General features: G+C 35.3%; 2 protein-coding genes across 2 annotated transcripts in view; both read left to right on the top strand.

The window, feature by feature from the left end:
• Positions 1–977: 977 nt before the first annotated feature.
• Positions 978–3,562, top strand: LOC126864484 (U4/U6 small nuclear ribonucleoprotein Prp31). Its single transcript, XM_050615888.1, has 9 exons — positions 978–1,117; positions 1,218–1,429; positions 1,564–1,761; positions 1,856–2,060; positions 2,140–2,309; positions 2,390–2,547; positions 2,625–2,915; positions 2,988–3,212; positions 3,391–3,562. Exons 2-9 carry the CDS (start codon positions 1,312–1,314, stop codon positions 3,493–3,495), a joined length of 1,470 nt encoding a protein of 489 aa, XP_050471845.1. The 5' UTR covers positions 978–1,117; positions 1,218–1,311; the 3' UTR covers positions 3,496–3,562.
• Positions 3,563–16,374: 12,812 nt separating this feature from the next.
• LOC126864481 (cerebellar degeneration-related protein 2) overlaps positions 16,375–21,354 on the top strand; it is a 39,906-nt gene continuing 34,926 nt past the window's right edge. The window contains exon 1 of the mRNA XM_050615862.1: positions 16,375–17,146. Coding sequence (XP_050471819.1) covers positions 17,071–17,146 — 76 coding nt within the window. The 5' untranslated portion in view covers positions 16,375–17,070. The remainder of the gene's footprint in view (positions 17,147–21,354) is intronic.

Genomic DNA, 21,354 nt, shown 5'->3' with positions numbered 1-21,354 from the left:
TTGCTACCCTGCTACCCTCCTCTTCCTTCCTTCCGGCGTTTCTTCCGTGTCAGACTGTCCTTCCGAAGGAATATATCCTTGATCGTCCAAACACCGCACATACACAGATAGAGAGAGAGAGAGAGAGAGAGACACAGAGAGAGAAAGAGAGACAGAAACACGCAGACCCGTGAACGAGTGTTCTCGCGAACCGCGTATCGTAACGTAATGCGCGTATCGAACGAGCCACCCGTGAACAACCTGTTCGTAATTGCACGGGATCGGCACACCAAGCGATTCAGAACCGCATTTTTCACCTAGGCGTAGCCGGGGAATGCAACCACCGAATCAACGTCAACACACCAGAGAATCGTCGTTTCGATTCTAGCTTCGCACCAGGACCCACACCTACCGTTAATCGCCAGACTCACGCCGCTGGCTGCCCACGATCGTCGTCTCTGGTTCCTCGCGGATTGGACATGATTAAATAATCGTTCTAATTACCGAGTAACAGAGCTAACTCACGCATCGTTCTCATCGCGCTTTATCCAGCGAGTGCGAGGCCGACCCTCACCGCCTTTTATATAGAAAACTTTCGTTCTTGGTTAATGATAGTACCGACAGGATTCACGGCACCTGTACTTCTCTCGACTCAAGTATCGAGACAAACGTGCAACGGATCACCTATGCCGAACTACATAATAATAATGCGGGGGAAGAAATATGCGAAACAGCGAACGGGAAAATCTACTCCCCACCACGACATATTTGTTGTGAGATACTGCCGCAACGCATACACGTACAGGGCGCGCACACGGTCTCTGAAACCGACCGAAAGCACACCTCTCGGTTCAACCGCGTGATCGGTTTTGCGCGCTGTCATTCGTCGGGAGGCCTTCCTTTTTTTTATTTATCCTTGTCGATACTGCAACGCACTGCGACCGAGATTCCCCTTGAACATCGTGCGTCAACGATTACACAGTTTTGGTTATGTGGAGGGGGAGAGAACAACTCATTTTTCCATAGCTTCCTATCGTCGATTGACAAATCTCTACCTTGCGTTACTGTACTTTACCTTCTTTTACTATATGCCGGTTTTTCAATCAAGCATAGGAGACGATAACAAGGCGCTAGATTGGTGAATATGATAGATATCAGTACTGACCAATCCCAGTAACTCACTTTTGAGAACGCCGCAGATTCCTTTGTACACATATGACTCATTGTTGCTGTTATAGATGGCGTGGTAGTTCATAGCAGATAGTTGTAGTTGTCAAACAGAATCGAGGAAGTACATATTGTGAATTTTAAATAAACAATTTATAAAGAAACATGTCGTTAGCCGATGAGTTATTAGCAGATCTTGAAGAGAATGACGATAACGATGACATCGCGGAAGAACCGGAGCCGGATTTTATTCCGGCTTCTGTTTCGAAAACCATCGAAGAAGGTCAGCTAGTCTTTATTTTCAAATAATACTATTTTATTTACTAATTAGTATTTACTAATAAAAATATAGTTCCACAAGGTACTGTACTTTCTAAATACTGAACATTAATATATTAACCTTTAATTCACTTGCAGAAATAAAAGTAGCTTCTGTAAGAGAATTGGCAAAACTTCGTGATTCAGAACAGTTACAAAAAGTAATGTTACAAATAGAAAAATACAGTAAAATTCCTAGAAAGTCAGCAGATATTATTGGGCCTGTTGAGTCTGATCCAGAATATCAACTTATCGTCGAAGCTAATAACATGGCTGTAGATATTGATGATGAAATAGGTATAACGAATGCTATAATTCTTAATAATTGTACAATGCTCTCATACTTATTATATATTGTTCATACAATTATATTGTAATTTATATTTTTCAGCTACCATACATCGGTTTGCCAGAGATAAATATTCCAAAAGATTTCCAGAATTGGAATCTTTAGTTGTTGGTCCATTAGAATATGTGATGACAGTTAGAGAATTAGGAAATGATTTAGATAGAGCAAAAAACAATGAAACATTGCAACAATTTCTTACTCAAGCAACAATTATGGTGGTATCAGTTACTGCTTCAACTACTCAAGGGTAATTTATTTTGTGATAAATTTTTAAGGTATGAATAATCAGATAAAATCTTTTATGTGTAAAATTATTTTATTTATAGACAATTATTAACAGAAGAAGAAAAGGAAGCTATTTGCGAGGCATGCGATATGGCAGTAGAATTGAATAACTGCAAGTTAAAAATATTTGAATATGTTGAAAGTAGGATGGCATTTATCGCGCCAAATCTTTCTGTAATAGTGGGTGCATCTACAGCAGCAAAAATTATGGGTATTGTAAAAAGATATATACTTACTTCTTTCAATCCAGAGAAATATTTAAACCTGCATTAACATATATTCTGTCGTTAGGTGTTGCTGGCGGACTGACAAAACTTTCCAAAATGCCAGCATGCAATGTTTTAGTTTTGGGATCTCAAAAAACCACATTATCTGGATTTTCTCAAGTTACAACATTACCTCACACTGGATTTATATATTATTCTGATATTGTACAAGAAACACCACCAGTAAGTTAAAATGCAATAACATATGTGTTAAATGTATCTTTCAAATATTTTTTATTGTTGCTAATTTATCTTTTCAGGATTTACGAAGAAAAGCAGCAAGGCTTGTGGCAGCAAAGAGTATGTTAGCTGCCCGAGTTGATGCGTGTCATGAAAGTACAGATGGTCATATTGGTCAAATGTTTCGTGAAGAAATTGAGAAAAAGCTCGATAAGCTTCAAGAACCACCTCCTGTTAAATTTGTGAAACCTTTACCAAAACCCATTGATCCAGGACGAAAGAAACGTGGTGGTAAACGCGTCAGAAAAATGAAGGAACGTTATGCTATCACTGAATTTAGGAAACACGCAAATAGAATGAATTTTGCAGATGTAAGCTTCTTTCTTCCTTTTTCAGTCTTTTTTTATAATATTCATATTAATGGAATTTTAATGGTTTCATAGATCGAGAATGATGCTTATCAAGAAGATCTTGGTTATTCGCGTGGAACAATTGGCAAAGCAGGGACCGGTCGTATTCGACTACCACAAATCGATGAAAAAACAAAAGTACGGATATCAAAAACGCTCCAGAAAAATTTACAAAAACAGCAACAATGGGGTGGTAGTACAACAGTTAAAAAACAAGTTTCCGGTACAGCATCTAGTGTTGCATTTACTCCATTGCAGGTAAACAATTTATTATATATATGTTAATATATAATTTATTGTATATATGTATATAATTAGGGAAATTTAATATATATATTGTATAATGTATTAGATTTTATACATATATATGTATATATTAAATTTCGTAGTTAACATAATTTTCATTATTAAATTGAATATATATTTGTGGTTACAGGGTTTGGAAATTGTAAATCCACAAGCCGCGGAAAAGAAAGTAAACGAAGCCAATGCTAAATATTTTTCGAATATAGCTGGATTTTTAAAAGTGAAAAAGACATAAGGAGACTGTACATAATATAGAGTGTAATATATCATTAGTTCAATAAATTTTAACATGTTGAATGCCACACCAGTTTTACAAGGTTTTGCCGTTGCAACACGATGAATTTTTTATTATGCGAAAATATAAATTGAAATATTACCTACAAGAGACATGTTACAGTGTATAATCGTCATTAATGAATTTATCTCACTGATGTCACTGGTGATCCCCACGGCGCTGTAGTGTAGTGTAGTGAATTTCACAAATTCATTTATTTTTTGCGATTATATATTATCTCATAATGTTACTTTGCTTTGTTAAATAATTGTTCTGCGTTATGTCCCAGGACCTACCATAAACCATAATCCATCTCTCGGTCATACTTATTTGGATCCGCAATAATTCCAAAGCCGTCATAAGATTTAGCATTTTTTACTTTTCTGTCAAGGTCCTTAATTGCCATCAAACATCTTTCAAGTCGAAACGTTCCTTAGAGTTATTGTTCATTAAGATAAAACACGAAAAAAGCGGGTTTTACCATGTTCGACAGCCACTGGTGAGGGGCGCACATAATACATCTATATTTTATATATAAATAAAATTATTTTTATATGTTTTATATTGCATTAATTTCATCACACCATTGTAGTAACGATAGTAATAATACAAAATTTATAACTATTGACATTTGTTCAAATTATGGATCTCTACTAATCTTGGTGCGCCGATTACCAGTGACCCCCATGGCATTTAACGTGTTAACTACATTTGTTATATATATACATAATTATGTTTTGTAAACACAAGGTATGCTGTATTTATATATAACTGTATCTTATATCATTTAAATAATGACAAAGTAATAGTAACTACAACGTTGCATAAATATTAATTTTTCCGCACAGCATTCTTTCAATATGATGAGGAAAGTTTAAAAGAACACGTAATAAATTTTTGTTTCTTTGTGTTTCTGTACTTCTAGTATTAATAATAAATTTATTAGGAAGTATTAAATTAGAAACATTTTATTTCAAATTAATATTTAAAATTGTTGCTATTGTACACGTTAATCAGGAATCTAATATCCTTGGTAAAAAGAGCGGGATATGTTGCCCAACAAGAGCGTAACTGAGAAGAAATATATGTCGTCCTAAGTTTACGTGTATGTGATATACGCAGACAACTTACAAATATGATAGATGACAGATGACCTGGTGGTGAACTGATCGTAAAAATAAACAGTGCGAAAGACTAGAGTGAAAAGGTATGCTAGCATAAACGCTTAGAGAAAGAAGGATGGATATACATATATGAGGTGCGTGGAAGAGCGAGAAGCGTGGTCGTGGCGGTAAAAGGTAGAGGAAGATAAGAAGAACACCGGGTGGAACGAACGGCAAACCAGAACTGGGTGTCGTAAGCTAATCGTTGAATGCTTTGAGTACTCGTGTGTGTTCTTACTTCGCTCCTCATCTCCTTTGAAGGATGCGTATATTATGCGAAGTTTCACGTTGGTTGTGTGTTCCACTTGATATTACGCGGGAAATGTGATTGTGCATTTATTGTGATACAGAAATTATAAGAAAATTGTTGTGACAAGGTGGAAATTCTGGTTTTTTCGCTGTGGTCCTGTCAGAGAAACCGGTGGCGAAAGAATAAGTCCTGACGACCATGGCGAGTTTTAAAGACTTACAGAATGATTGGTATACGTTATGTCAGGATTGTACTGACTGTTGGACACGCTCTGGTGAGTCTTTACTTTCTTTTTATACCCATCGTGATTGCTAATTTCCAAGAATTATGGATACAGAATATTAAAAAAATTAATATAAAATAAATCTAAACATTTTTTTGATAAATTTTTATAAAATTTTTCATATTTACTTTTTGTTATATCTTGTTTACGACTAATTCCGAAATATTAAAATTATTTTAATATAAAAGCATATCGGTTAACGACAAATTTCGTTGAAACTGTTACAAAAAGAAGTTTGGGTGTATAGTGTAAAAAATGGATGGAACGCAAAACACTTTTATGTTATTATTTCGGTACATTCGATATACAAAATAAGTCATATAAATTGCAACAGGTAAAGGTCCTCTAAAAGAAATGATGTAATGAAAAATTGTTTGTTGAAACTTTCACGTTCAAATCAATTATTTTTCAACACTTCATTTCACTTAGGTAACATTCTCTTGTAACAGATCACGTGACACACCTTGTACATTATTATATTTATATATTTGTATATGTATTGTGTTACCGTGTCACCATCGGACGACGAGAAATAAGACATAAGAAACGTACATAACAATACAAAATCGTAATATCATTTTAATATATTTATTGGATATTTTAATTCATATTATTAATCGTTTGATTACTTACTAAATTAAATGAAATATGTAACATGTATAAATACATTCATATTTATAAAGAAAACATTCCCCTGTTAAGATAACACTAATTCTCGTATTGGAATACTTATACAATTTCTCTGTATAATTTACGTAATCCTCTGGGGGTATTAATATAGATTAAGTCATAAAATACATATCTATCAGTATTCGCGGTTAGATCTTTTTATATCAATTATAATCTCCAATTAACTGGTTAAGTGGTGGTAACGTAGTTACACAATCTTGTATTACATTTCTCGATCATTATCAATGAAATTGTGATAACTTTTCATTTAAAAAATAGTACGCGAAGTAGTATGCGATGTAAGTAAAGTGAGATTTACTTGAGAGATTTTTGTTTTATATTGTATTATTCATTTTTTTGAGCTTGTGTATTTATGAAACTGAAACGTACGTAATTTCGAATAAAAATAATTTTGTAGGAATATGTAGATTAATTAGAAATTCAGATTTATATTTGAATCGTTAATGTCGATAAATTTTTTATTCAATTAGTATGTGCGAAAGTATACAGCAATAATGGAATGGTATCTTAAGGATCGCTCGCGTGAAATTCTTCAATTATCGGTAGATATTTTTGCAGACGGATAATCTGATTTAAATACTTCATCTAATTAGCGGATACATAGCTACCACGGAGAAAGATCTTTAGATTTTTAATTAGTAGGAAGTAAGGTTTATATCTTTTTATGTTGCGTTCTATAGTGCATGGATATGAGCATCAAAAGGAATTCAGCGAAGCAGGTAAATATAGAGAATATTTATTTTTTGAAGAGGTGCGAAATTCTTCGTTGTTTATTGGAAATGATATTAACCTTTCAAATTGTAGCATGATGTAACGGTATTTAGTTTCGATGAAGCAATGAAACTCGAATTATGTTCAATATGCAGAGCATGTAGATATTTTGTGTTTTAAGTTGTTGTCTAACGCGTAATTACGTAACCTGGTAAGATGTGTTTGTTATGCGAATACTTTCTCGCATCAACAATTCGCAATTCGATGTAACATTATACGAGAAAGCGATGAGATACCACCTCTCGCGGAAAAGAGCAGTCTCTTTTCCTCCCTACAAGTTTTCGATTAACAAAATCGTCCTGTCAAGACAATTTTCATGCGGGTGAAAGTTTACTTACAACTAAACGATACTTGTTTAACTCGTTTTGCTAACGACGCCTATGTGAAGGGATAACAATTTTATATTACTTCCCTTTTCTTCTAAATCGGAGTAAAACAATTTTACTTGTTTACATTTTGTTCGAATTTTCTTTAAAATACAAGGTAGTCGTTCAAATGGTCATTTACTATCTCTCTGCGCAGGAAAGTGTTCTATTAATTTCCATATTTAAGTAAAATCTAACTTTTAATCAGTTTAAAGATTGTTGAAAGATAAGCGGTCGAGTAGAGATCGTGCAGAGGTTGTAGATTCCAGAACAGTGAGAATCCAATTTCTGTGAAAAGTCAGGGTATATATATATAATAGTTTCACTAATTTCGTTCAATCTTATTCCGAGATCGACGTATTCTCCTGGATTCTGATTCGAAGGCTGCATTCATCAGGCAGCAATCCGTGAAACGCTTCTGTATGATAAAAACTATGCGAGAAAAATAAACGAACGTGCCCGTTGTTCGGTCACGTAACGTGGAAAATTTCATATATGAGCGTCGTACAAGCGTACGCACGTAGCCCTTATCGACTGTCGCGCGTTCTCCGACGACATGTAATCGGTCGATGAATGAAAATTGGTCTACATGCCGCTGCATTTGCAACCGTTGAATACGCATGCATTCTTGATCTTTTCTAACGGGCCTTTATCTTAAGAAGTTTTGTTTCCCACTCGAGACAGCTTTTCTTGTTTAACGTGACTGCATCGATCGTCTTTTCGTGTCAGCAGGTTTCTCTTGCGTCTTATATAGAGTGTATAGAAAATCTAGTTGAATTCTTTAGAGGTTAACGCTTTGACAGTATAATAAAATGACGAAGAGTCGTTTTATAATTATCTTATTATGGTCAACGGAGAAAAATATATTTATCCTCAATCATTTCTAATTTTTAGAAGTGAGTTAAAATCAATGGATATGAATTTACAGAGATAGCTAGTATGCATCCATCGACATAGCAAGCAATCCATCGTTAGATAACGCGAGATTGACCTTTTCTTTGCTTCTCTCTTTCACGGAATAAATTTCTCTTTTTAAATCGTGTTTCACCTGTGTTATTCTTAGACAAAAATCAGTTACTTTCCATCCTCGATGAAATCTCGTCTTTTTTTCTTTTTCTTCGATTCGAAAAATCTTGACTAATTGTTATCACGATCACAGAATTTCTCGTAGTCGTAGACGCTTGACTGTAGAATTGAACGAAACCAATTATGCGGTTAGTGTTCCATAATTATCGACTCGCATAGACGATACCGCAACGGCGATCACCACCACCACAATCGATATCTCGCGATCGATCTCTTTGACAAGTATTTGACGCGAAGGAATTTATCAGTCTATTCTATAGTAATCTGAATATCTCGATAGTGAAGTGAACTGTTAAAGTTGTACACTCGGTGGGAGAGATAGAGAGAGGAAATGAATTAAACCATCAGTCGACGACACCGATTCATGTATTAGTTGTAAGTGTTTTATAAAGATTTGTCAGAATTTGGATCAGTGTTTCCTAACCTTTTTTGAGGCGTGATCCTTTCTCGTAATAATCAAATAATTCGCGACTTCTCCATATAAAAAGCATTTCGAATAAAATGTAGCAATTTATTACATGTAATTGTGTCTAACTGTATAATACAATTTTAACGTAATAACAATTTCTAGTACAGACAATTTTTGTGTCATGTAAAAGAAGGGAAAAGAACTATGTATTCAGTAATAAGAATTTCAAAAATGTTTGAAACTTTTCCGATTCCTAGAGTATTGGATTACACTTTCGATCTTTTTTCAATTTCTCTTTTATTCGTATCTTTTTTGATAAACCATAGGCGGTAAAATCTCGCATCCACGGCTCGTTATACAGAATTTCAACTGTTTCCCGGGTTCATGACTAGATTAATGGACATGGGAAAGTCGAAAAGCGTAATATTATCGTCACTGTCATTTGTACTGAGATGGATAGGTCGTGATAGGTACTGAAGAAGTACTAGAGTATAATTAACAGTATATTTATTAACAACACTCCCAATATACACTTTGCGTGGAGTTCACGATTGCACTAGCGGTTCGCGGTTACAAGTTCGATTTCTAGACGGTGCGATATGATGTCGATCGAACAGAGTTCGGGGAGCTCTAGTCAACTATCAACCTCAAATTGGTGACCCCGACGTGATCTGAGACAAAAGAGAAGACCGTGATAGTAGTGCTACTGAGACTCAAACCGCCGCGGTTTTTTTTTTTTGGCGGGGGTCACAAATTTTACTTTGTCGTCCAATAAGGTGAACCATGTGGGGGTCCGGGGGCTGCAGTGAGGGCATGCTGACCATTTTTGGTTGGCTGCGCACCTGCTCTATTCGCAGCCTCGTTAGTACTTGCCATCGCACAAACGTTTTAATTCGCGGCGGTTGGAGTCTTAGTAGCATTATCACGGTCACATCTCTTTCGCTTCATCTCGCTTTTCTTCTCATTTTTGTGTCGTAGAAGAAAAATCTGAGACTACGGGCACCGGGATTTGAACCTGGGTCCCGAACGTTTGTAACCAAAGGCGCTAACCACTGCGCTACCGTCGTCCGGCAGTAGATGTTGTCGAGTGCCGCCACAATACCCTGTTTCACTAGATTGGGGTTAGGTTAGAGTTAGGTCGAATTATCAATTATTATCGATCAGAACTCTGTAAGAGGTAAAAATCGCGACTGCCCCGCCAGTTATATAAATTTCGAGATACAGACAACGCGAGACATTCCTTTTTTCAGTTAGCTATAGTACGCACATTTAATCATCCAGTAATTCGTAATACCTCGGGTTATCTCGATCGCACTCTAGTAAATACCGTTACTGCATAAACTTTCGCGCCATGATCCCAAGGGGAATACCTTATCAACCTGACAAGCAGTTTCTATCCACGAATTATGGACACTCTTCCTAGATCTGCCTATTTGACACTCGAACCATCTGCCATTTACGGAAATGTAGAATATTTCGTAAACACGGAACATTATTCTCATAAGATGACTTTATCGTAAACGACGATATAGCATTCGTTTGGAACTGATTTTCTCAGTACGATCAGAAAATGTTACTTTCTCACCAACCTAATAAAAAATACATTAATCGATATTTTCATCGTTTTGAAGTTTCCATTATTGAACACCCTCTTTTATAAGAGCGACATGTACACATACATGTTCTCATGAATAGTTTATGACATACTCCGGAATAGAATTGTCCTTTCTCCGCGAATTGATTACCTTGCTTTTGTCACACAAGATCTCATTCGTACCTTGAACAACCTTTCTAAGTAGAACAATACTTTCGAAAGCATTCAAAGGATCGGTTTCAATGAAACAATGTTCTTCCGATCACCGATACAAGTTGTAAAAGGCGATACACAGGTTCGTTGGAAAGTACCAATCGAATGCACATTTTGATCAAACTGCAACGTAACACTCTCACGTTACTATTGCCGCGACATCAATGATGGATGCATCGACGAAACTCGATCGCGATCCAGTCTTTTAGGAATTACTGCCAATTAGAAATTGTAGAAGTTGCCATTTATAAGCCTGCACTATGATAAAGAACTTGCATTATGGTTACAGTAGATTTATGGTGCGGGCATATGTGTTTTGTGGAAAAGTAGAACGTCTAAACAACTATCTGTGGCAAGTGGAGGTGGAAATCTAAGCTTTCCTCAGAGAAATATAATATAATTTATACGATCTGTCGTTCGATAAAGTAACTTTGATTGTGTTAAGGACTTATGGCTTGTTTTTGTATCGAGTTATTCTTTTTTCAATTATGTGTGTCACGTATTTACCGAGATTGGAGAAAATATCTAGTATTTTCGTAATTCTTTTTACATTCAATAGATTTGGAGCATTTAGTCCGATCGCCTCTAGGCGTACACGTGTGACTTACATCGATGCATTTTATTGCCACCGACTCGCAGTTTGATCGACGTAGCGTGAGATATATTTATTCAATTACGCACTTAGTACCGAGAGTCGCTCTCTCCTTTGAGTCTTGATTCTTGGATCGATACGGTCCATACGACCGATTCAAGTACTAAACCAGTGACCAATGTATACGACGTGGTCGTTCGTGATACCCTTGAGGCTGTCGTTAATTGGAAAAGAAATTAGTGGTCGTGAGCTTCGAGTATTTTCTTTTTCTATTTGGTGAACTAGTGGCACGCAAAGTCGACAAGTAGCTACTAGTAGGTCGTAACGAGTGATCGAAAGATATACCACGTTTTTTTCTCTTTTAATTGACTGTTTACAGTTGCATCAACTACTGTAATGGATTATTAGCGACACAATTGGAATCACCAAGTTCGAGTTTCATAATTTTTGGAAAAGAAACATGGTTTCAAACGCGATTTTCTCAAGAACTATGTCCCGAATGTGAACGTGTTATTTCGTATTTCTTCTCCGTTTTTTACGAACCGCGATTATTTGCATTTTATGTTTTATCCTTTACAGGGAATGTTTTACTTTGATTATCTTGTAGATATGTTATTGCATTTTATGTGCATTCTACATATCTTTGCGCGTTTAAATTTTCCATAAACGTATTAACATCTACAGGCTAATATTTCATTTTTATTATGTTACATTATTGAAACTGCAAGTTACATCGTTTAATTTGATATTTAAGATTATGTGAATGAATATAACGTGTATAAGCATGTAAAGTTACAAATCAATTTTAATTACACATTCTGAAAATATATCTATCTATCTTCAGCTTCTCACCGCAGGGTTAATGACGGTAATACAACTTGCACTTTTCACTTACATTTCACAGTGTTGCTGGAAGTTCTCTTCACGTTCTAACATTCGTTAGCTCGTCATGATGGATATCCATTCCAAGAATTTGTTAAAAATTCCACGGTTTTAATACCAACTTTAAATGAGTGAAAAGTTCCCAATTTCTTATTTTTACGAAAATTATTTTTATGTAATTATGTAAATATTTTATGAAAGTGTTCATTTGTTATTTGTCAATTGTATTAATTAAAATAAATTATTATTCAAAAAGAAACAAATAAAAAAGGTTATGCATATTTTCGTTAAAAACTCTTAGGTACTTAAAGAAGCGTTAATGCGGTTTCGATACAATTTAAATTACTATACGTAATTCGTTTCTTATCTGATAACATTTAAAAGTATTTCTTTATGCACCGTGGCAGAAAAATGATCGATACAGCTGGGGAGAGTTGCAAAATAGATTGCTTCTTCCGTTTCTATGAGCAGCAATTGCCTCGATTTCACGCTGTAACTGATTCAATCTATCATCTGATACTTATTAAACTTTTACCTTTAAGGTCGCACAAACTCATTTCAAGCTGACCTTTCATGGTTGAGCATCTACTCAATCACTTTTTTAACTTTCTCATGTCTTAAAATTATAAAAGTATTTTAGCAAATTTTCATCGAATACTACGTCTTAATATATGTGTATACACCTATGTATTTATATCTATAATGGTATATTTAAAGCTAATATCTAACGATATATTAAACAAGTTTGAGACGAAGAGAAAGAAGAAAGATGTGTTACATTCGCTCGTCCCTATTCAATGAGAGAAAACCTCGAAGTTTCTAATCCCTTAAGTAATAGGAAGACGTATATTAGATTTTTCCATTGAATTTAATTTTTCGAATGTAATGAAAGAACGAAAAAAATTGACCAAACTAGTCGTAGTAGCGAATATCGTGATGATGTCGTGTCATTAAAGCTTATCAGGATTTATTCACGAAACCAATTTTAACTAATATGAAATCTAAGTTTATAAGGTACATTCAACTGTCGTTAAACAGTTTCCTATACCAAATATAAATATAAATATAATATATAATTTGCATACATATAATTGCCTATAACATCGGAAATACAGGTATATAGGAAAGTAGCTCAAAGAAATTGATTTTCTTTTACTAATGACGCGATGCTTACTACTAATAACCTAGTTTCTAGAAATTCACTGTTGGAAAACGTGCATTTTGATTCGGTAATAAAATATAGTTTAAGTGTATTTGGTAAAACTTGGAGGGAACTAAAAAAGGTACATAAATGCTACTCGATCTATATTAATGTATGACTTTAATTACCCGGTTCGTCAGTTATAGCATATACAGTCGTGGTTTATTTATTTTTGATCGTGTTTCATAATTGGCGGCGTATAAACGAAACATAAAGTTTGTTTGTATGGCGTACCTTCAATTCTTTTGGAATACCTTATATACACCATATATGCTGTTATTAGATAGTTAATCTGAATAAAATCGGTCGATATCTTTCATTCGGCAAATCATTACGTTTATGGAATAAGAAAACAAGTTCTGTCAAGGCTATTAATTCAGATGAAGTCTTTTAGGAAAGTCTTCAGAAATTTCTTCGTACAGTGTTGAATTACGTGTACGGAAGCTTTATTGAGCGATCACGTAAAATGTTATGTTTCATAAATGATCGAAAACATGCTAATTTTATTCGTAAATTGTAATGTACGGTGGCTTACAAAAATGTTTGAATTTTAGATATTAATAGAAATTTTGTATAAATGTCTTATATGTGTAATAATATAGAAAACATTGTTATTTTTATTTCTACATTTCAACCGTACTATAACTGCGTTACATTCGTAAGAATTTCCTGTGATAAATGTTCACAAAGCTTCGTGAGTGTGAAGTTACGGACGACACGACCAAAGTATTCGACATCGCGTACTTTCGCTCCATTTCAAAGTTAGTATGATTATACATTATACGCGAAGGATATAATCACGTATACGAGCAAGGAAATTACGTATGATAATTCGTATGATCGCATGTGTCACCTACTTTCACGTTGATTTTCTGCATTCCTATTGATCACTGCATTGGCATGGAACATTCATGTGATGGATGAAAACAAATCCAATTCCAAAGAACAGCGATATTGTTGCTTAGGAACGGTTACTGTGTATTTATCCGTTCTTTCACCATTTACTTTCGAATTTTAAATTAAAGAATTTTGCATATCCATCTAATATCCATAGTATTACCGTCCCCCTTAGTGCCGTTTTACATCATATTATGGTTAATATGCAACGCTTTGTCTCAATTTTTAATCTAAATCATCGTGTAAAGTCTGCGTAATATTAAACTAAAGTTTTTATAGACGTGAGACAAAAGGTGAGACAAAATAATACCATACTGTTGGTCAATAGTGTACAAACGTACGATCGGACGATTTTCGTGACACCCTCCACTGAATCTTTAAATTTCACATAAATGCATAAATATTTGCAATCTAGTTACATAAAGGATATCGAATCGCTTTCGATTTCTCGTTATGTTATTAGCATTTCGAACAAGAACGACCAATGGAGGAATACTTTCAGCTGTAAGTATACACCGATATACGCATATGCACAATATGGAAGTATTTGTAACTAATAAACGTAATATTGTACACCTGCGGCAGACATTTAAGTGTTTGCGCAATGAAATATTATCTTTGGTCTAACGTATTGGTTATTTAATACGAGATATTTAAGGCTGTTGATGGTACTTTGATCACTTTATATGGTTACGTTGTATTCCACGATATTCGCATATGTTTCGTTACTAGACGTACTTACTTACCCTTACGCATCGCGCGCTAAGGAACTGTAGAATATCGGTTCATTGGCCCATCGATCTCTGCAGACTTATTCTACTTACAATCAGCTCCCTATAATGCAGTTACAACATAGTTCACACTATTTACTCTTTATAGGCACTAAATAACTAGTGTACTTATACTTCTGTAATCGTTTACCTTTTGTAAAGAACAAAGAAGCTGTACCTTTTTCACGATACTTATGACGACAAAGATTTTAATGAACCAGCTGTGAGGAATTAAGAATTATAAATTCATGCCTGGTAGATAATATTTGAAAAACTTCTATTATTAGACTGACAATTAACGAGCCAGGCAATATTTATTAATATCTTGGTCACTAGAAATCATTTTAGAATTGTTTAATGTTAAAATGACAATTTTTCTTAAAATTTTACTTATAACGTTTTTTTAATAACTTATCCCTACTTTTTCGGATACTGAACATTCTACCGTATAGAGTTAACAAATTTTTCAGAATCTAGTGGAAATCAAGCGATTAAATTCGTCCTACATATTTCTACGTTGCGGTGAGAGGCAATTCGATCAAACTCACCTTAACGAAAGTTGTTCGAACACTAGCTACTTTGGGCGCGAAAGCAACGTCAATTCAAATAATGTTAAATAAGTTAGAGAGTTTAAATCGAATACGTTATTTCTTCGCATCAAAAAATAGACGCCTCCCATTTGTGATAAGCATGAAACGATATAAAAGTACAAAATATATCGGTAATAGTATCTAACTATCTTTTATTTTTCTTTCTTCAAAATTATCTTTTTTTAAAATTTTGATTTTAAACACTTTGCTAAGCTATACATATACAGGATCCAGCCGAATAATATGTAAAATGAGATACATTATTTCTTAATAAATATAGAATACAATTTTTTCATTCTCAACTTAGTTTACGAGAGAATCAAATTTGAAAATTTATCATAAGTATACTCGAACATGACTAATTTCGCACCAGACAAGACTAAATCGGCAAAAAGTTATTCTACGCGTGAAAATGCTTTGTTTTCGATAAAATCTAGACATATTTAGTTAGAAATCGGCCTAGTACATGCATATAATAAATCTTCAAATTTATCTTCTTGAAAATGAAGCCTTAAACAGAAAAATTGTATACATTTTTTCTTTATTCTCGCACAAGCAATCACGCTGTCTCCGCTTTTACATGTTATTTGGTCGGACCCTGTATAGTTAATAACTTTCTTCTATTAACTAGAAGGGAGAACTTAAATGATTTACATATAAAAATGTACTAGGAGACTCTTTGTAATCAATTTACCGACAACTTAAGCTCAATTAATTTGGCGTTAATTAACTATATAATAATTTATTTGAATAAATGATTTTTGATTGGAAGTGTCAGTCGCAAATGTTTAATTATCCGAAACGTTAAAGCGGACAAAAATGATACGAAATATATATTATCCTGAAATTTCTCGGTTGATGTAGAAACGCATAACGTTAAAAGTCAAAGAACCAATTAACGTAGAGTCAGTCTGGAGAGTAGGAGAGCCCGTTGGTTCCAAGCGGGGAGTACTCTAAATCGTCGATACTCGTCGCGTCGATAGTGCGAGCACACCGACACACTGATACATTCGCGTAATCCCTGTCTCTCTCCTCTCGTCCGGCGTGGCATCGCATTGTCGGCGCAGACGCCGTGGCAACGCTTATTGATCGCGGTTGTGTGTGGTGCTCGGTGTCTCTGCACGCGTCATGCGTCGTCGTCTTTCGCGACGTAGCGGCGGTGCCGGGCAGTAGAATATACTCGTGTTCCGTCTTGTCCGCTAGTACGAGGCAGCCAATAACGACGGTGCTTGTGACAGCAGACGTGTCGTATACCTTCGATTCGTCGTAGTGCGCGTAGTTCGCTCGGATGATTTTAGAGATCGCGAAGACGATCGACGACAACGGGATGCGATCGAGAAACGCTGCGACGGCGATCGGAGTGTAAATCGTACGGCCGCCTGGTCCATAGAGTTACCGCTAGGAAACGGGACTCCTCCTCGGGTCGACGAAAACGTATCGAGGATCGGAAAGCCACCACTGGTAGTAAGCTTGGCAGGTGGTTCTCAAACGATATCGCAACCGTCCTTTTTCCACATTCAGTGAAAGTGATCGGCGGTGAAGCGTTCTCGAGTTGGCCGGATGCTCGGCCGACAGGTGCGTTCGTAGAGGCTCGCTCGGTGTACCGGGCCAGCCGATACTTTGTAACGATTGGTTCGGACACGAGCTTCGGCCAACGCTCGACCAATCACGTACGCGCACGGACCAGGCGGCTTTTCCGTGATTCCGGCGCCGATCGACTTCGGCTCGTTACTGCGAATCGCTCCGTGAAACTCGAGGACAACGTCTGTAACGAGGAATCATGAGTCTGCTGTCTTCTTCCATCGGCAACGTCCGCTGCCTCACGGACGAGGAGGCCGATCACAATATGCTTCAGGGTAAATGTCAACCTTGTGCAACCTTTGTTTCGCTACATTAATTTCAGGTTCACGCTCAAGGTCGATGCAGCTGCAACCGAGGTCCTCGGATTCGGAAGGACAAGTTTGCGTGGCTGACGTCGAGACGCGATCGATTCCGCACCAAGCGCGCTCCTATCTATACCTATATCTATATATACCTGACATATCTATGCAATATCTTCGTGTCTTTTTGTTTGCGTTTTTGCTTAACGGTAACACACGGAAAGTTACTTGATTCTCCAAGACAGTCGATCGGTATTGTTCTTTGCTCGTACCTGACAGACGACTTCCACACTCCGAAACGATGACTCATCGACACGGCTCGTGAATCTAATAGTTACCGCAGCTGCATCGGAGCCTTAAGTGTTGCACATTGCACTCCTTTTAAATTTAATATCTCCAAATATCTTGCATATCTCAGCAAGAATTCGTATATTTTCCAATTCAAAAAATGTGAAGAGTAATTGTAAAATTCAATAGTATACATTTTCAACAAATACACGCGTACCTTTTTATCAACTCGTGGTTGATAAAAAGATTGCCGCTTATTTATTATTGACTCTCCAATCTTTGCTCAGTGTGCGATGGCACAACACGGACTTGCGCAATGGGTTCGTTTGTGAATGATAATACTGCACTTTTAATAAGAAATAGGTACGCTACTATTGTAAAAATGCACGATAGATATCAAAGATTTGGTCTTGTAATATTCTTATGAATGGGAGTCGTTTAGATTTTTTGTTTTTTTTTTTTTTTGGTATCTATGAGCTAGTAGAATAGGTATTTTGATTAGGGCAGGTCAGAAGCCTGCGCACTACACGGTACCGATAGAGAAGCTTCATGAATGTTCTTTTTCATTCTATGTAATTTTAATTTTGTTCGACCGTTTGCGAAGAGACGCGGTCGCGGTAGAGCGCGCCAACGAGAGTCGTAAATTCTCGTTACGATACGATGATCGATGCCATGAATCAGTCGATCCCCTATTTCGATTAAGATAATGGGGGTGGTTGAATAATTATAACACTGATTTAACAACTTTTCCTCGAAGAATATAAGGTGAGGAGTAATTAACAAGTTGAGATGTATTCTGTTTGAAGGGATGATAGCAAGTGAAGTTATGTTCTGTGAAGATCGCAATGGTCGTTTGCTGGTGAAAATGACCGTTGAACATGGGGAAAACGTGCTTTTCCCATTTTTTACCGGATTAACCAATAGCCATAAAGAACTTCTTGACTTGAAAGAACTTTTGTAGCAATTAAGGGTGTTGACAGTAAAGTAAAAATGCTTAACTTTATGATGGTTCTTTAGGATTATTGCGGCGTGACTAATTATATTTGTATAGCTGACGACCGAGGGTTACGGGATGTAACAAATTTGTCTATTTTCTTACTCGAAGTGTAACCTTTAACAAATTATTAAGTAAGTAAGTTTCCAATAGTTTCTATAAAGAGAATTTATATTATTATTCTCACCAAGAATATTAACGAAATTTATTTTATGAAACAAAACCGAGAAATGTTTAAGTAATGGAAGAATTTTAAACAGAATATTCACGACTACTTGAGTTTAGAAAAAACAGTGTTATTTTCCATTTCTCCGTATATTTCTTTTCGTTTATCACAGAATTGTCTACCGATAAAGTCGACGGCCTGCGAATTGTATTTTGATATATGTGTGCTGCAATCAAAGAATATTGTATCTCGTGACCACGTTTGCTAGCTTTTTATATCTTCTCGAAGCAGTTAAAAACACCACGTTGTATTTTGCACGTAATATTTTCATACTAAACTCCGACAATACGATCTGAAATTAGAATAATTCTAACGTCTGTGTTACACGTTGTAACGATTAAATTACCATAGAAATTATACAGAGCAAGTGCGTATTATTCCTAATGAAGCTTGTAATTAGAACGAGAAAGCTTTTTGATGTTATCGTAGCTTGTTGTAATTAATGCCGCAATTATTTCTACCGGATACGATAACCTTTCAAAGTAAACTCGAACATTTAAAAATTTGCTCTTGACACCAATATTAAGCAACAATGGTGTGTTTTAAAAAATGACAATTTGCATCTTCCGATACAATTCTCTTTCGACCTTCCACTTTTCACTAGTCGATTTCCTCAGTTCTAGAAGGATCGTCTTTCAGCGATGAGAACGCTACTTGACCCAGCACTTAATCAATAATGCATCTCTGTGCATTTTCGTATTTTAATATTCACGAAGGAATTATCCGATATTACGTCGCAGAACATTTTGAGATATTTATCATAGAGTGCTGCGCAAAATTTTTAAGTTTAATCTACGATACTAATTATATTTTTAGGAAATATTTTCACATAGTGTTAACAAAAATAGTAAAAGCTGAAAATTATTATCGAGATAAAAGCTTAATAAAAAACAGATTCGTTAAAAGAACGGACTGCCGATTTCTAGGTATTTAGTTGATTGACTATCGCTTAAATTCAGCATTTTCTTCTGCATTTTCTACCTTTTTAATATAGCATGATATAGTATGTCAAATATAGTGATCAAATGAAGTAAAGTAGTTTATGCAAATAAATTCTACCATTACCGGTCGCGTTTTGCTCTTTCCTTTTTAAGATCTGGCATACCTAACGTCACCTGGCATTCGAAGGAAGTGGCTGTGCATATTTATGATCATTGCTTCGGGCTCTTAACATACCTTCAAACAACTCCTATATTGCAAAAATGAAAGTATGTGAGGCAGAAATAATGCACGCATTCTATCTTTAGCGCTTGCTGCTGAACCAACTTCGAATTGTTGTCCACAAGCAATGGAAATAATTAGGAAATTATATTCAAACAGACTAATATAATGTGTATTGTGTTATCGTTAGATAAAATTGATTCCTATTGATATCTATGAAATGATTGTTATACGCATTTATAAGTTTAATTTTATCGATTCGATGCTAAGTTCGCATCTCGTACTAAGATGTTTTGAATTTCCAAATGATGTCGTCCGATTTGATAAAGTATGTTGCAAACCGTTTCGCTTTCTTCTTTGTATTCATAAAAACATGGATTAGCATATCTGTAGCCTATTATTGCAAATGCCGTTAGAATGAACTTTCTGGTAGCTTCATGTAATCTAGATTCTTTGCCCTCCGAATTCTTTGGTTCGGTTGATCAGAAAATAATACACATAATTTATTGATAAGAAAATTACACAAAAATAATAATGGAGCAGCCTTATTAGATAACGGGGAAAAATCTCCCAAGATTTTTTTAAACTCGTACAGAACTATATATTGTGTTATTTCAATTTCTGCATTGAATTGTCCACCTATCTAGCAGTTTGTGCTCCGATATCAATTTCTACTTATCGTTCGTACTTCAATTTGAATTAAAAGTAGCCTCTGGTGCTATTATTTTTGGAAGGTTATCTTACAAGGTCAGATCAGTGATAGTCGGTTTCTGGCTCTTGAGTCTTCAATAACACTAGAGAGTTTCGAGCTTCAATTATATTATTACATTTATCCTAGAAATAATAAAAAATATGTAAAGTATCTTCTAACAAAATGTATTGATAAAACCATACGAGCATACGTACATATGAATAAAGATTTTTGTTCAAGTATTCAACAAGGATTCATTACTGCATCGAATGTTACAGTTACAGGAAATTGGTTCTCGAGGAAGTGAAACCCTTCCTGTCAGACTACCACTAGACAATCTCTTTATTCCTTCCTGCAAACAATGGTATATCCACGGTATAACTAACATTATAACATATATATAACTAACATTCCAATTAATGCTGTTAGCGTATAATGATAAGTGACGAAACGTTAAAACGTAAACAGCGATTGTTGAAGCTATTCTAACGAAGAAATTACCCGAGTAAAATTAACAATGAGCTTAATAACCGTGGTGCAGCGTTTCTCGGCATTCTATAAAAACAATTCTATAAATCTGCAACTTCTGAAATTATAGCTTATTGCGTTTTATTCCCGAAGACAAATTATGTTGTCTGTTTGTTAATCGATGTATTTTAATTTCGAATGACATTATCTGTTGAACTTTATACATACTTGTAACGTTGACTCAGCTTTTTATATTTATCCTATTAATTCCCAGTCAAAGTCACATACGATAGTATACATACAGTTGGTAACATAAGTATTGCCACACTCTTTAAAACAGAATGATCTTTTTAAAA

Source organism: Bombus huntii, chromosome 4 (genome assembly GCF_024542735.1).
Source record: "Bombus huntii isolate Logan2020A chromosome 4, iyBomHunt1.1, whole genome shotgun sequence".
NCBI classification, from domain to species: domain Eukaryota; kingdom Metazoa; phylum Arthropoda; class Insecta; order Hymenoptera; family Apidae; genus Bombus; species Bombus huntii.
Note: the sequence above shows the minus strand (reverse complement) of the source record. Positions and strands in the feature narration are given on the sequence as shown.